Genomic DNA, 17,674 nt, shown 5'->3' on the forward strand with positions numbered 1-17,674 from the left:
TTCTGATTGGGCAGGCGCAAGCCCCTGCAGTTGCGCTACATTTAATTTCCAAGTGCTCTGTGGAATCGAGGAAACTTTAAAGTAAGTTTGCTCCAATTTGTGCCTTGTGGTATGTAAATTGTCCTCAAGGTCAACTCGTTCATAAATTACTTCATTGTTAACAACAGCAAACAAAAGTGTCAACGAGTTTAGTTCGCGAAAGCTGAATGTTTGAGTGCCTAACTAGTTGGTTCCGTCAATGACTCGTCGTCTGGAAGAGTGGCTATTATCAGTTAACGACCCAAAGTTGGTGTTTTGAAGCAATACTTCTTGTGTTCCATTTCTCATAACTGGGTCGCTGAATTTATCGTTCGGGTGTTGTACTGCTGTTTACTGTTCAATCTCGTAAACATGCCTCCCAGGAAAGTGAAATCTTTGACTCAGAAGAAATTTGACATTGTTGAGATCTGGACTATTGAAAATTCGGATGCCGAGGCCATCTTAGCAGATGCAGAGAACGCCACTGTTGATGATCTAAGGTTATCATTGAACTCTCTTCGTGAATCATATAGTGATTTGAAAAGAGTCTCCGCAGGCAATCTGACTTGTGACGAGACTTTGAAAACATTGCGTGATGCGGGTGTTACCTTCCACAAGCTGAGGACGCAGATAAATGAATGAATGGAAAAGCTATCGGTAAAAGAGGACATTCCTAAGCATGCTAATGAGGTCAGCAAATCTAATTCGTCATTCGTCCAATTGAAGAAACTTTCTTGTCCGACGTGGGATGGTGAAGTTCGATTGTATAAAAGATTCAAGAAAAATTTCGAGCTATTAGTTCAGAGCCAGATGTCTGAGGAGATGGCGCTTTTAAGACTGAGAGAAGCATTGCGAGAAAACTCGAGGGAGGGCCTCATTGTTCAGTCGAAATCAAGCTTGGATGAAGCATGGTCAGCATTAGATTGCATTTACGGAAGGGGAAACGCCATCCGTGACGCAGTCCTCAAGGATGTCCATGACATTAGGCCTGTCAGAAGCGAGTCTGATGCAGATGGTCTTCGTCGATTGGTAACGGAGCTTACTGTCGCTAAAGAGGACCTGAGATCGGTAAACCGAACGTCTGCATTAGGTGAGTAGGCATTTTCCATCGTAATAGAAAAAATTCCAGTAGAACTGCGGAGGAGAATCGACAGAAAAATTCTGGCAGACGACCTTGATGCTGAAGCCTCCTTCGATCTACTCTTAGGAATGGCCGACTAGGCAGCCTCAATCGAAGAAACAGCTAAATTGAGAGCAGAAGCTCATTCTAGTTACATTTTCAGAGAAGAGCCGACGACGGTCGTCAAGAATTATCAGGTTAGCAGTAAGGACAGAAACATTGGTAACAGCGGTTCGAAAGGTGTCAAGCCTGGTAAGAATGGAACGCCCAAAAAGGGTAACGGTTGGAAGGAATCGAAAACCAGGAAGCCAAAAAATTCCCCATCTTCCATTCAATCGTGTATTTTTCATTCTATGGCTGATCACCAAACGTCTGAATGCAGAGTGTTCCTAGGTCTTTCATCCATAAAAAAGAAAGAAACCTTGAAAGAACATAACCGGTGTGAAAAGTGCTTTGGTTCTCACCCCTCAAATCAGTGCAGAAATAAGCACGTTTGTCAGGAGGTTAATTGCAGGACGCCAGACAATCATCATACTCTATTGCATGATGCTTGCCTAGCTGCGTCAAGCATGGTTTATGGTCCTGTTGATTGCGAGAAACTCCGTCATCATCTGGGCCAGAACACAATGAGACCTAGTCATACAGCCTTCATGAAAAGGAAAGGCAATCTTTTCAGGGTTTCAGTTCTTTATGATTTGGGAGCCACTGTCTCACAGATTCTGAACTCGGTGGCAAAGGAAGCTTGTATCAAACCAGTATCCAGAATCAAGAACCTGATGATGAGGACTGCTGGGGAGAGCCAGCCACAAGATTGGGGACCGGCTGATCTGTACAGCATCCCACTCTACGATGCAGAAGGTAACTTCGTGACTGCAGTTGATTGCATTGGTGTCGATTACATCGGTGAACTTGATGGAGGCAGTTACCATGCAGCTGCTGACATGTTCAAAGATGATGTCGATCCATCAGAACTTTTAAGAGCCTGTTCACAGTGACATTGAGTTGCTCATCGGAGACAATCATGACAGCATATTTCCGCGAACAGTGAAGACAAGAGAAAACCTTGTTTTAGCTGAGACTAACTTCGGGCTCATTCTACATGGTTCTCACAAGACATTTTTTGCTGCCAATTCTCATGAACCAAGTGTGATGCTGTCGGAGCTCCTCAACAGAAAGATTTCTGCTGTTCTTCTGCAGTCAACGTCATCAGTTGCAGTAAGTCATGCTGAACGGCCGAAAGGGGAAGTTTCCACAGATAAAGCCCGGAGCAATGGCTCCGTGCAGCAGTTTGCAGAAAATGGCGGACAGTCGGTTCTTTCAATAAAGACCAGTGCTGAGACTGTGTTTGATCGTATGTGTGAAGTAGAGGATGGTCCGGTTTGTCATCGGTGCGACGCGGTCGGCATAAACTCAGAAGAGGAGCGAAGAGTACAGACATACAAGAGTTGTCTCACCTACGACCCTGAACGGAAGATATTCGTTTGCAGGTTACCATGGAAGGAAAGCTTCCATACCTTGTCGGACAATCGACCTACTGCCCTCAAACGCCTAAATTCGTTAACACGTACCATGTCCAGAAACAAAGCTTTAAAGAACTGGTATGTAGACGAATTTGAAAAGTTGATCAACGACAGCTATATGACAGAGGTTACAGCTGAGGAGGATGCGCAGTGGAAATCTAATGGTGGCAAAGTCTACTACATCTGTCATTTCGCACACTTTAATGAGCATAGTTCCTCAGCCCCACTCAGAATCATATTTGATGCAAGTGTTCCATTTAAAGGCAAGGCTATCAACTCCTTGTGGGAACCACCACCAAATTTGATTCCACCAATTCCAACCCTGCTGTTAAGGTTCCAGGAAAGAAAAATACCGGTTGCAATGGACATAAGTAAAGCATACTTCACTGTTCGCCTTGAGACATAAGAATCTCATCTGCACCGCCTTTTGTGGAATCAACTGGACAAGGAAGAAGAAGTCAAGACGCTGGGATTACTACGAAACTCCTGGGGAACTACTCCGGCAGGTGGTATATGCAGTGTAGCAATGCTCATCATAGCTGAGAAATTCAAGGACAAGTACCCACAGGTATACGAATTTGTAAAATCGAACTTGTATGTTGATGATGGTCCTACGAGTGTTGATGATGTTTCCATGGCATTACAACTTGCTAAGGAACTCAACATTGTCCTCAGTGAGGCATCTTCATCATAAAGCATTTCATGATCGGTGGAAGTGATAGTGATATTGATGACCACATAAAGAAGTGCCCGGATGTACCTGACAATGTGCGACGGACACCAGAGCAGGAAAGGATCCTGGGTATAATATATCATTCTGCCAACGATGAAATTTCCATTTCAGGTAGGATTAACTTCTCAAAGAAAAGGAGAGGCATTAGATCAGAGGAAGATATCAGTTTAGAAAACTTTGATGATCTACAGATCATAGCAACCATCTATGATCCGACGGGACTTGCAACTCCGGTTACCATCTGCCTGAAGCATGAACTAGGTCAAATATTCCGCCTCAAACAGGAATGGGACGATCCGATCCTAGATGGTAATGATGACCTACCTACAACCTGCAGTCGGTGTAAAGAAGTGATTCGTTCGATCTACGGTCTAAAAGAAGTCAGGTTTGTTCGCTGTCTTACACCAGGAACCGCAGTTGACAAATCCACTCTAGTAATTTTTTGTGATAGCTCTCAGACTGCCTATGGATGTGTCGCATACTACAACTGGAAGTTGGAAAATGGCGAGCGAGCATCTGTTCTTGCCATGTCAAAGGCAAAACCTTGGCCACAAATTCCGACGTTAACGATCCCCCGTGGTGAGTTACTTGGATGTCTGCTGGGTGCCAGAATGCAACAGACTATCGTCAAAAAATCAAGCTTCATTTTTGAAAGGGTAATGCTGCTAACTGACAGCACCATAGTTCTGGGACAACTGCGTCATGAGCCCTACAAGTACAACATGTGGACAGCCAGCCGTATCGGTGAAATACAAACTCTGACTGATATTCGCGATTGGTACCATGTGGACTCTGAAAACAACGTTGCCGATGATGCGTAACGCGGTCTTAACCCATCTGAAATGGGAAAGGATTACAGATGGCAAAAAGGTCCAGACTTCATGAAGAAGGACATCAACGAATGGCCGATCAAACATGCAAATGAAGTTCATGCGAAGAAAGAAGATCTGGACATAAGAATAAAAGATCCACGGATGACCATTGGAAGATGCAAGTCACTATGTGTCCAGATTGATGGTGGAACAAATGAAGATTATTCAGTTATTCTTGATATCCTAAAAACATTTAACATAACGGTCGACAAAAATGACAGCCTGATGAAGATTAAACGTTGCATCTCTAGAATCATAAGATTTATGGAAAATGCTTCACAATTTTTCAGAGATCGACTGAAGAGAACAGTGAAGACTACTCCAGTTGCCATCAGTAGTATGACGAAAGCAGAACGTTCGAGATGGTTTGCTGAAAGTGATACATTTGTGCCTACCAAGCGTGAGTTAGTAATATCAAACTTGTTTCTTATTCAACAGGCTCAGCAGTCACTACCGTCAGATGTGGAACATAAGCTAAAGTCACTGAACCCAATACTGGACGTCGACGGTGTGTGGAGAGCACTAGGTCGTACTGGTGCTGCTCTATCAAACCCGCCTGCGATTATACCATACTCTGAACCCTTTGCAGAGATCTTGGTGCGTAAATGTCACCAACCGCGCAGCACTCTGGTGCGGATACTACTCTTGCCCTAGTACGTGAGCAGTTCTGGATCCTCAACGGTAAACGGTTCGTCAGCAAAGTTGTGTCGCAGTGCCCATATTGTCGCTTTCACGGAAGAAGATCGCCCAAGTAGAGATCGCTCCTCGTAGGTGGAACAACTCGTGCGATCGCCAGTATTCGAACATGTGGTCATTGACATAGCTGGTCCGTTCAATGCCATCGCAGATCGCCGCGAGACGAGAAATTACCGGGTAAATTCTGGTAAAGCCTGGATTCTGATCATCGTGTGTCGTGCATCTGGTGCAGCCCACATAGAGGTCCTTGAAGGTTACGATACCAACTGCTTCCTTGCAGGTTTTGATGCTTTGACTAGAATCCGCGGAAAACCCACGTCTGTGACTGCAGATCTTGGTTCGCAAATCCGTGGTGCTGCAAACGTTATGGAGAGCCTTTGGAACCATACCAAGATGGCAAAGATTCAGACAAATCCCGAAACAACAACCTGGCACTTCGTACCATCTGGAGCTCATTCGTCAGTCGGACAAGCTGAGAGGATGATCAGAACTGTGAAGAACACTTTGGAAGCTGTCACTGCTTCGAGAAAACCTGAGTTTACTAAGTTGCGTTTGCAGAGACTAATGTACAGTGTTGCTGATATGATAAATGATAGGCCTTTAGGTGTTCATAGAAATAATGTTGCCAAATTAGACGCTGTGAGATTACTACGTCCAAATGACCTTATTTTGGGTAGATCAAACGGTGATATTTGTGAACTTTTAGATTTCGAGTTGGCTAAAACACCTGAGCAAATAGAGTACACAAAAATACTCGCACTGAATGAACTCTTTTTAAATCATTGGTGGAAAATATGGTATGATCAAATTTTTCCAGCTCTTCTTCCCAGAGAAAAGTGGTCAGATTCCAACCGGGGAGTAGAGATAAATGATATCGTAATAATCAGAGATTCTAATCCTGTGCGTAACCAGTGGTATTGGGGCGAAGTTGTTTCTGAAAACAAGTCGTCTGATAATATAACACGTTCAGTATCGGTGCGGTATAAGTCTGATGAAAAATCTAAGTTTGTCACTTAGTCGGTCAGAGATTTGGTTGTCATTCTGAGGAACAATGAACGTACTGATTTGTAGACATTTACAGTAACATACGTGTGATTTTCAGTTGCATATAACGTAAAATTTTGTTGCAAAAAGTGCAATTTCATCTAAATGAGTACTTTTTCAATATGTTGTCGTTTTGTTTCATGTTCTTATTAAAAAAAAAAGTTAAAAATGTTAAAAAGAAAAAAAAAATTCAAGTTCCTGTTTCTTGCTTATTTATCAAATGAGATCAAGTTTTATCTATAGTTACGAAAAGGTTCAAAAATTATATTTTTATGATAAAAATGATATTTTTATAATAAAATAAAGTTTGTTCATACTTACCTGGCAGATATATATATAGCTGTATTCTCCGAAGGACCGACAGAAATTCAAAAACTTACGGCACGCAGTGGGGCCAGGTGGTTAGTACCCATTCCCGCCGCTGGGAGGCGGATATCAGGAACCATTCCCATTTTCTATTCAGATTTTCTAGTGCTACTGTCTCCTGAGGGGAGGAGGGTGGGTACTATGATTATATTTCTGGGTTTCCCGACCTGTGTCAGCCGGTGAAATAACCTTTCAGCACTTATTTCTAGGTAAAGCTATTGCTAAATATACCAGAGAAAAGCTAAAAAGCTAAGCCGAGTTACTACCCCGGTCGAGCTCCATGGTATGGAGTCGTGTATGAGAAAGGGTGAGATTGTCACAATCACAGGCCTCCGCCCTGTAAACTTTCCCAATGTCAAAAGTCCCTCCGAGTGAGGTGCCGTTACAAACCCCCGCACCACTCGCGGACTGTAAACAAGCCGGCGTCACCCACATTCCACTTTTAGCACGCGTCCGCTATTGTTGTGTCCTACTTGTGTGCGCTTGTGTTGATTGTTTAAGCAATGGCATCTTCCTTGGATTCTTCACCTCAGTTGAGTACCATCTCTGTATTTTATTTTAGGTGGTTGAGGCCTTTTATTTCCCTCTAATTTAATAATTAGGGGGATTTAATGACCAGTCTCATCCCCTTCTCCCGACGCCATGTGACCTTATGTCAGCGCGGGATTAGGTCGGGGCTTCTTCCCCTTCCTTTCTCTTTTTGTACCCTTTTGTTTATTATATATATATATATATTCAATTGGGTTTTATATTATTGTCATCCTTCTCTGGGGGAAGTTTTAGTTATTGTCGTTTAGGCTTCGAGTTTTCCCCCTCGGGCCTATCCGCTTTTATCCCTTGTTATACGTGTTATAATTTGGGCCTTAACTTCCTCCAGTGCTTGGATACTTTGTTTGGGATGGTACATTTATGCTTTTCTTGCTTATTTTAAGACTAGCGCACGGATGTCTTTGATATTTACGGATATTATCCTGTAATTTTTATCTGGGAGGTCGGCCATTTTCCCTCCGCGCTAATATCGCGTTGGGCTTGGTCTTCCCTTCTACATATGCTCTTATGATTATTTAGATCATTATTATTTTGCCTAGGTTAAGTTAACTGTAAGCTGGTGGAGTAGATACTTCCCCTGGGTTTCCTTCCCCAGCCTCTGGCTGTGTTAGGCTAGCCTAGGTTATGGCTTGGCGGTCTCTTCCTTGCTAGGAGAGAAGGTTAGTGTGTAGGAGGGTCCATAGTTGGAGCTCCCTTTATGTGGCGTTGGTTTGTGAGTTGGGCTTGCGCTTCTCCCTCTCCCTATTTCGGCCTTTCTGTTTAGACTTTACAGTACTAAATAAAGTTAAGCTGGGATAACGAGGGTCCCTCGTGTAGCCTACCTCCTTCCAAGCCACATCTTCGGGTTATTCTCCACTTTCATGTTTATACCCTCTCCTACCACATCCTCTTTCCTACCCCCCCACCCTCTCCCACCCTTGGTTCGCTTTCATATTATATGTTAACTTACCAAGGCCCGAGAGTTTTATCCTTTCCTTTCGCCATAGCCCTATATCCCCTTCCTCTGCATTGATTGGTCTGTTCTCTCGTTACGGTCCTGACCTTATCCGGTCACACCCCTCGAGACCACAGTCGGGGGCCGGGGGTGCTCCCACACCCCTGTTTCCCATCCCTTTCTTTGCTATGGCCTTGAGTGTTCCCTGTCTTCCTCTCTCTCAGTATCGTTCGTACATGTTCGTCCGATCGAAGAGAGGAAGTTGGATCTCTTGGCGCCCGGGGTGTACCTACCCACCCCCTGGTCGCTACCCTGGTTCCTGCACTCATGGCCTATATCAACCCCCTCCCCTCCCCTCCTTGTGTCAGTACGCGTTTTTTCCCAACCGAGATTCGTTCTTCGAACATACCTCGGGTGGGGAGAATTGTGTTCACGTTGCCAGTTGGAGTTTCCCACCTGACTGTCTTCCGTCGTTCACACGTTATGACACTTATATTCGTCCTTTTCAAGTACACCTATATCCCAGTATCTACTCTCCACTCTCCGCCAGCTAACTATCTTGGTGTTTTCTCTGCTAGGTGGTCGGATGTCCTTGTCGCCTTCCACTCCGTGGGTATGGTGTTTGGTCGGACGGTGTTCACTACACCTCCTCCGCCGTTGATAAAATAAGGTTTTACTTATACTTACCTGGTAGTTACATATAGCTGTCGTCTCTGACGCGCGGCAGAATTTTAAATTTCGCGCTAGCGCTAAAAACACCTAGGTGATCCCTCTACCAGCGCCCTCTATAGGTAACAAGGAACTATCCCAACAATGTTCTAGAACCCATTAAGTTTTAAGCCCACTTGACATGAGAGGGGAGGTGGGCGGGTTTACTCATGTAACTACCAGGTAAGTATAAGTAAAACCTTATTTTATCATAAAAATATCATTTTTACTTATAGAACTTACCTGGTAGTTACATATAGCTGATTGGCACCTTTAGAGGGGTGGGATCATGTCAGCCACATATATTGTTAGAAATCAAAAACATGAATTTTAGTTCCTTACCTTGAAGGATTGCTGACTCAGTGGTTACTGCCTCTGTAGTCTGCTTATCCCTCGATTGTATAGACAGGATATAAAGGATCCGGGTGTCAGATACAATCTGTTAGTACTGCCGTGAGGACAACGCCGTGACGGACAAGACTTAGTATGCCCTTGCTCTGGGCGCAGAACCAAATTAACAATAAGGGATCACCTCTATCACCAAAATATAAAATTAAAAACTTTCAACCATAAAATTAAAAGATTGTAGGTACTCCTAAACCAACAACATAGTACCTACAAACGACGCAAACCAAACTCAATTTCCAACTTCAAGGAGAAAATGTTAGTCGGATAGGGTTGCCCCTCTTTCTCCCTCACCCACCACCGTGTCAGTAACTACTAAAGGCCCTAAGGTACTGCCATTGTCAAAATCAGTCTTCAATTCTGACAAGTAATGCGATGCGAAGATCGACTTACATCGCCAAAATGTAGAATTCACAATCTTTTGCACTGAGAGATTGTGCCTGAAAGCTAAAGAAGTAGCTACAGCTCTTATCTCATGTGCTCTCACTTTCAGAGTTCCCGTGTCTGAGTCCTGACAATTCACATGGGCTTCTGAAATAACTTCTCTTAAGAAGAAAGCAAGAGCATTCTTAGAAAGTGGTCTTGACGGGTTTCTCACAGAACACCACAAGTTCTCCGAAGAGCCCCTGATACCTTTTGTTCGGTGAATATAGAACTTTAAGGCTCTCACCGGGCACAACAATCTCTCTTGTTCTCCTTCTCCCACAAGATCTGAAAGGCTCTTAATGCTGAAAGACCTCGGCCATGGTCTGGACGCATCTTCGTTCTTCGCTAAGAACCTAAGAGAGGAAGAACAAACAGCTTTTCCTTGAGAGAAACCAATAGTTTTGTCCAAGGCATGAACCTCACTCACCCTCCTGGCTGTTGCGAGTGCTACTAGAAAAATAGTTTTCTTAGTCAAATTTCTCAACGATGCATTTGCCAAAGGCTCGAATTGATCTGAACAAATCCATTTAAGAACGATGTCCAAATTCCATGCTATTTGTTTAGGAACTTTCGTCTTCGAGGTATTAAAAGACTTAAGTAAATCTGTTAGATCCTGATTGTTCGAGATGTCTAGACCTCTGTGCTTAAATACCGACGCAAGCATTGATCGATACCCCTTAATCGTGCTCAAAGACAATCCTTTTCCCTTAAAAGGGATAGCAAGAACTTCGCTATTTGATTTAGAGAGGTTTTAGAAGACGAAACTCCATGTCTATTGCACCAGTCTCTAAACTGATTCCATCTTGCCTGGTATACTGCGTCCGAAGACTTTCTTCTGGGTCGCGCAATAGCGCTTGCAACCTCCTTTGAAAAACCTCTCTTCCTGAGGAGTCGCTCGACAGTCTGCAGGCGACAAGCCGTAGAGCGGACAAGTTCTGATGGAACCTCAGGAAGTGGGGTTGTCTGAGTAGATCTTTCCTCGACGGGAGGATCCTCGGAAAATCTGCGAGGAGGAGGAGAAGATCTGGGAACCATTCCCTCGATGGCCAGAAAGGAACGATTAGAGTCATCTTGGTGTTCTTGTGGTTCCTGAACTTTTCCAAGACCTTCCTGATAATTTTGAAAGGTGGAAAAGCGTAAAGATCTAGGCAATCCCAACTCATTGTCATTGCATCCACCCAAAGTGCCTTGTCGTCCGGATCTGGGGAGCAATATACTGGGAGGCGTTTTGTTCTGTCTGTTGCAAACAGGTCTACTAGCGGACAACCCCACAGATTCCACAATGTTTGCAAACCTGCGGATGTAAGGTCCATTCCGTGGGCAAGACTTGATTCTTCCTGCTTAAAAGATCCGCTGTTACATTCCTCTCGCCTTTTATGAACCTGGTCAATAACGTGACCTCGTTCTCTTCCGACCATTCTAAAAGTTCCTTGGTCGTCTGATACAGGGAGAAGGAATGAGTGCCCCCTTGCCTTTTGATATAAGCAAGAGCTGTCGTGTTGTCCGACTGAACTAGAATAACCTTGCCTTTTACCTCTTGCTGAAATTGCATCAGGGCTAGATGTACCGCTTTCAGTTCTTTCACATTTATGTGCAGTTCTTTCTGCTCTTCCTGCCACAGGCCCGAACATTCCTTGTTGTCTAAAGTCGCTCCCCACCCCTGATCCGAAGCGTCTGACAAGAGTGTGAGGTCTGGGTTCTTGATAAAAAGAGAAATTCCCTCCTGTAGTCTTTCTCTTGAATTCCACCAGAACAGCTCCTTCTTGATCTGATCTGAGATCTTGAAAAGAAAGGAATCTGGATGGGTTTGCGTGGCCATTGGCTTTGTAGATAAAACTGCAGAGGCCTCATCTTGAGTCTCCCCAGTTTTACGAACTTCTCCATCGAGGCTAAGGTCCCCAGTAAGCTCATCCACTGGTTGGCTGAGCAAACCTCGCGATGTAGAAAGTCGTCTATCATGCTTAGACAAGACTCTACTCTCCGTATTGATGGAGAAGCCCGAAAAGTCAGAGAGTCCATTCTCACTCCCAAATAAACTATCTGCTGTGATGGTGAGAGGGACGATTTCGGAACATTGACTAGTAGGCCTAGTTCCTTTACCAGAGATAATGTCTTCATTAGGTCCTCCACACATTTGGCTTTGGAGTGTGCTTTCAGAAGCCAGTCGTCCAGATACATTGACATCCTTATTCCTTGCAAGTGAAGATTCTTCGCCACCGTTGACAGAACTCTTGTAAACACTTGAGGTGCAGTTGACAGTCCAAAACAAAGAGCTCTGAACTGGAAAACTTTGCCTTGGAAAACAAACCTCAGGAACTTCCTTGATTCCTGATGGATTGGAACGTGGAAGTACGCATCCTGGAGGTCTATCGAGACCATCCAGTCGCCCGGTTGAAGAGATGCTAACACCGACTCTGTCGTTTCCATCGAAAATTTCGTCTTTTTTACAAAAACGTTCAATGCGCTCACGTCTAGAACCGGCCTCCAACCTCCCGACGCCTTTGAAACTAAAAAGAGACGGTTGTAAAACCCCGGAGAGCATGGGGTCGGCACTAATTCGATGGCTTGTTTCCTTAGTAGTGCTTCTACTTCTTCTCGAAGGGCGCAAAACTTCTGAGAGTCGTTGGAGTATGTTGGAAAAACGACTGGAGCGTCCGATAGAGGGGGCTTTTGTTGGAATGGGATGGAGTACCCTCCTCGGATCACCTGTAAGGTCCAAGGATCTTGAGTGACCTTTTGCCAGGCTTCCGAGAACGACTGGAGTCTGGCACCTACTGCTATGTGGAGGACAGCACACTCATTTCTTTTGTTGAAAATTGGAAGGTCGAGTAGAAGATTTTCCTTTCCCACGAAACTTGGAAAAGGGCCGAGAAGCAGACTTGCCCCTGAACGCGTCTTGGAAGTGTCCGAAAACACCGAAGTTTTGGTGGAAGTAGCTACAGGAGTAGTCTTCTTCGGCTTCTTTGCTGACTGAGCCAACAGGTCCTGTGTTGCTTTTTGTGTGAGAGCTTCAGCAGTCTCTCGAACTAATTCCTTCGGGAACAAGTGGTCCTTCGACAAAGGGGCAAAGAGGAGAGCAGACCTCTGGCTGCGGGAAACACCCTTCGCCAAAAAAGAGCACCAGAGTTGTCGTTTCTTCAGAACTCCGGTTGCAAAAACCGAAGTTAGCTCCAAGGCACAATCGCATACCCCCTTGTCTATGCAGTCGACTACCGAAGTGAAATCCGTCAACTGCGCATCCGAAAGTCCGAATTCTTTGACTTTCCTAGCCAGAGCCGCCACTGACCAATCAAGGAAACTGATGACCTCCACAACAGCGAAAATACTCTTGAGAAGATGATCCAACTCTGACTGCGTGAAAAAGATCTTCGCTGATTGAAGAGCTGTGTGACGACTTGAATCCACTAGACTGGAGAAGTCCCCTTGAGCGGAGGCAGACACACCCAAAGAAAAACGTTCTCCAGTCTCGTACCACATGCGGCTGCGATGAGCCAATCTGGAGGGTGGAAGACAAAACATACTCTTGCCTTGCTCTCTCTTGTCTGAGAGCCAGGAATTAATTTTCTTGATAGCCTTCTTGGCCGAAATCGCCAAAACTAGGCGTGTAAAAGGAGCTGGATCCGAGGCGTTATCCCTCTTAAACTGCGATCTGGGAGATGCCGGAGTCGAAGGCTTAAAAGAGTCCCCAAAGTTCTCCACGAAAAACTTGAGTAACTCCTTATAACCCGAAGATTTTTCCTTGATTCCTGGAAAGTCCTCTTCTATTTCTACATCTTCTTCGTTTTCTTCTTCTACAGAAGACACAGGAGACAATTGGTGTACAGGAACAGTTTCCTGACGAAAAGTAGGTCGCATGGAATCTAAAGTCTTGCGACCATGCCGATGTGGCGCCGAATCCGTCAGGTGTGGCGCCGCGCCAAGCTGAAGTGGCGCCGCGCCAAGCTGAAGTGGCGCCGCGCCAAGCTGAAGTGGCGCCGCGCCATGCTGAAGTGGCGCTTCGCCAACCGAACGTGGCGAATCCGGAGCCAGAGAAGAATGCTGAAGCGCCTGGTTGAGCCTCTTCATTGGTGCATGCGAAGTGGGAGGCTCTTGAGTCAAGACTTGTGGCGCATTCAAAGGAAGTGTCTCCGCAACAGGTGCTCCCGAAGCAGCACGAGCGCCACAAAAGAACTGAATAAGATCCGTCAATTTGTCCGTGACTTGAGCGACAAAACGGGGATCTTGTTGACCGGTAGTAGGAGGAGGCACTATCTGCGATGAGGCTGGACGAGATGTAGACGCTCCTGGAACGGAAACACGCTTATTACGGGCAATAGTACGCGTAGGTTCCTTCCGACGAGGGGGCTGATCTACTGAAGAGGAGGAGGAAAAAGGTTCAGGATCCTCCCAGAAGCTACAGCCCGCATGCGGATCCGTCAACGATCTTTTCTTCGGAATCGCTGCAGGAGAGACGGCGCGAGACCTCTTGAGAGGGCGAGAAGAATGCTTGAAGCGCCCACTTCGAGGAGGAGTCAACGAATCATCACCACTAGAAGACACATCCCCAGCAGCGCCTTTTCTATGGCGTGCGGAAGCATCCTGGGAATGCACAACAGGAATACTTGAGGGGGTGACTGTTCGGGAGCAAGCCCCACTCGCCTCCTTTCGGTTTTCGACATGCCCTCTCCCTGAACCAGGGGAGTCCGACAGAGGTCTAGACCTGGGAGAACGAGTGGGCCGAACAGACACCTCCTCCACTAACACTTCACTTCGAGGAGCCAATTTTTCAATGGCTTGGCCCATCGTCTGGATGGCTGAAACTGGATGGCTGGAAGCACAGCTGCTGAAAATTTAGTGTCCATCTGGACTTTTAACTTTTTTAACTCTGACACGGTGATAGGATTGGGATCAACAGGGTCAACAGGACAAAGGAGAGTTAATAGGAGAGGGGTTAACAGATTGAATTACCTGCCCTACAGACTTAGCAGATGATGACCTCTGCGAAGCTTTCCTAACTCTGTCCTTTTCTAACTTCCGTAGATATTTCTCTAAGGCTGACCATTCATCCGTTGTTAGATGCATACATTCCTCACATGTATTCTCTGAATTACAAAATTTACCCCTACATGAAGAGCAAACTGAATGGGGGTCGATAGCCGCCTTAGGCAAACGAGTCCTACAGCCTAAAGCACAATATCTATACTGGGAACCAGAATCAGACATATTGTACAAAGAATTAATTCCGACCACAAATTGCAAAGCGCTAGCTAGCAAAAAACCACAAAGAAATACTTAAGTATAAATTGCAGACAAAAATTCAACCACAAAAACGAGACCGACCCGTGTTGCCGGTCTCTCGGCAGAAAACTTAATGGGTTCTAGAACATTGTTGGGATAGTTCCTTGTTACCTATAGAGGGCGCTGGTAGAGGGATCACCTAGGTGTTTTTTAGCGCTAGCGCGAAATTTAAAATTCTGCCGTGACGTCAGAGACGACAGCTATATGTAACTACCAGGTGATCAACTTACAGATGATGCGTTGTCAGGAGCAGGGTGCACCGCTGTGCTGAACCAGGCCAGTGGGCATGAAGTTTGCAGGTCCCACTCGGTTGCGCAAGTCCACGTGGGGGACCTGACTGTTTGGCACCCAGACGGTTGTGAAGTGTGCTACGCTCTCTATGAGCAGGTTCTAGATGAGTCGGTAAGTTAGTTTTCCACTTCCGATTCACGTTTAACCTCAGTTTTGTCTTTTATGGATAATTGTAACATATTCTCCCTTTAGGAAGCTCAGTCACCTGTCTTTCTTCCCCCCTTTCAGATTGACCGCAGCTCTCGGGACTCCGCCTTGTCGACCCTTAAGACCTGGGTCGGCGGCTTCGGGAGGAACGTCGGGGCAGGGAAGCCCTACATCCTTTCCAAGGACGTCTGTAACGTTCTCTTCCCCGCCGCCTGGATCTCGGCTTCGGTTGCGGATGAGATAGCCGCCCCCTTGATCGCCGGGATCCGGGAGATGACGCAGCCCTCCCAAGAAGAAGTCGCTGCATGCGGTATTGTCACGGAAGACGTTGCGGCCCTTAACCTCAATCTGGAACCTATGAATGTTGACTTGGACTTACAGACAGGTAAGGGGGTAAGTGAGGCAGGTGACCTTCTCTTCAGTTCTCCCTCTTCTACTGCTTCTTCCTTCCGAGGATTTGTGAAATCCTCTTGCCTTATGGACGGTGCAAGGTCTACCGTCCCTAAGGTCAAAACTGTAAAGAAAAAGACCTTAAAATCCCAGAAAGTCTGCTCCGAGGTTCCCTCGAAGACGTCACGGCCCCCTAGCCCTGTGCCGTCTACGAGCAAGGCCTCTACTTCTGGGAAGGGAGCACGATCCAAACATAGTAAGGAGGCTCCCACCCCTCCTTCCTTTGATGAGGAAGCGTTCGCTGACCTTCTTATGAAGCAGTTTGACAAAAGGGTTGACGACAAGCTGTCGCAACTCTCAAATCAGCTGTCTTCATCTAACGCTTCAGTGCTCTCCTTGTCAGAGGAGGTTAAGTCACAGAGGACTCTGATCTCCGGGTTTATGAGTGGCGGAGCGGCCAACAAACCCTTCTCCGTCCCAGACACTTCCAACCAGCCCCTTTCGATAAAGGAAACCCCTGGCGCCTGACCTTCTTTGCCCCCCAGCATGAGGGTACCCTCACTATTGAGGGCCTAGGCACTCGCAGGTTGGAGGAACTGGAATTCTTCCCTCCCAACCTGAAATCACCTTATGCAGGTTATGCCAGGCTCACTGAGGAGGCATGGATTCGGTCCGATATGGTCCCAAAGGAAACTGTCATCTTCCCGAGGGACCAAGCCCAGTCAGCCCTACTGCGGACCTTGTCGGAGTGGCAGGCGGAGAATACTAAGCTCACTCCGGCAAAAGGTGCATTCACTATGTTTTCTCTGGGAGAAGCTCTCCCCACTCCGTGCACCTCTAAAGTGGCCTCCCTCACCAACCAAGCTTGTGTGGAAGGTAAACCAGTTCCTCATCTCCGGGAGATAGATCCCACCTCTCTAGTCTTGCCCGGAGATTCCCAGTATTGGGCAGCAACTCTGGATACCTTTACGGTTACCCGGCTGGACCCTGACTGCGCCTCTAACCTCTTCAGTGAGCAACTCCCTAGAATCCCAGAGTCACTCCTGAAGGCCGAAGCAGAGTCTAAGGACAGGCTTAGTAGGTCCTTAAACTCGCTGACTTTGGCAGAGGCAACGTCAGTGGTATATTGCGAGGACCCACTTTTCCAGGTACTGACGAAATCTCTCTTGGGGAGTTTTCAACAGGACCTGTATGACTTCGTTAAGGCCCGATTGAACTGCTGGAAGCACATCTTTTCGGCAGCTTCCATCCGTCATGAGCCTAACAGGCTCATAAAAAGCTCCATCTGGGGAGCTAACCTATTCCCCCAGGAAGAGGTTGATGCAGTCCTAGCAGAGGCAACTAGGGCCAACCAAAGTCTCTGCTCCCGTTGGGGTTTGTCCTCCAAGAGGAAGCAGTCGGAGCCCGCCGGAACTCATCCCAAGCCAGGGAAGAAGTTCAAGAAATTCAAACGGCTTCCGACTCAGACTGTATTGCAGGCTGTCCAGGTCCCCGTCCCTGGGCATCCTTCAACCTCCCAACCTCAACCTCAACCTCAGTATGTGCTGGTCCAACCAGCCCATCAACCTCTCGCTGCCCCTTCTTACGTCTCCTCCCCAGCTTATAACGCTTCTTATGAAAGCCAGGGGGCATTTCGGTCGATCCAAAATGCAAAGGGAACGAGAGCTAGAAGGTACTTCCGAGGTAGAGGATCATCCCTCCTCCTCCAAAGGAAGAGGAGGCAGAGGATCCAGAGGAGGCAGGCCCTCTCCCCATGCACAGTGAGATATCTCAGGTAGGCGGGAGGTTATACCATTTTTATAGTGGAACTTCAGTCCCTGGGCCCAGAGCATAGTCTCCAAGGGATTGGGGTGGAGTTGGAGCAGAAGTCCTGCCCCCCCCCGTCAGGTTCCATCAATCACCCTCCAAGGCTCTGAAGGACTTTGTGAAAGATCTATTAATAAAGAGGGCAATAAAGAAAGCGAGACATCTGAAATTTCAGGGCAGACAGTTCAGTGTCCCAAAGAAAGGTTCCAGTCAGCGAAGAGTAATTCTAGACTTGTCTCGTCTAAATTCCTACATTCAATGCGACAAGTTTCGAATGCTTACAATCTCGCAGGTTCGGACCCTACTTCCCCGTGGAGCCATAACCACCTCTATAGATCTTTCAGACGCCTATTATCACGTCCTGATTGCGAG

General features: G+C 46.5%; 2 protein-coding genes across 2 annotated transcripts; both read left to right on the forward strand.

Moving 5' to 3' along the window:
* The first annotated feature begins 3,184 nt into the window (after positions 1–3,184).
* LOC136825556 (uncharacterized) lies at positions 3,185–4,212 on the forward strand. Its single transcript, XM_067082140.1, has 2 exons — positions 3,185–3,332; positions 3,503–4,212. Exons 1-2 carry the CDS (start codon positions 3,185–3,187, stop codon positions 4,210–4,212), a joined length of 858 nt encoding a protein of 285 aa, XP_066938241.1.
* Positions 4,213–5,352: 1,140 nt separating this feature from the next.
* LOC136825557 (uncharacterized) lies at positions 5,353–5,976 on the forward strand. Its single transcript, XM_067082141.1, has one exon. The coding sequence runs from the start codon at positions 5,353–5,355 to the stop codon at positions 5,974–5,976; it is 624 nt and encodes a 207-aa protein (XP_066938242.1).
* Positions 5,977–17,674: the final 11,698 nt, after the last annotated feature.

This window comes from Macrobrachium rosenbergii, chromosome 38 (genome assembly GCF_040412425.1).
Source record: "Macrobrachium rosenbergii isolate ZJJX-2024 chromosome 38, ASM4041242v1, whole genome shotgun sequence".
Lineage (NCBI taxonomy): Eukaryota > Metazoa > Arthropoda > Malacostraca > Decapoda > Palaemonidae > Macrobrachium > Macrobrachium rosenbergii.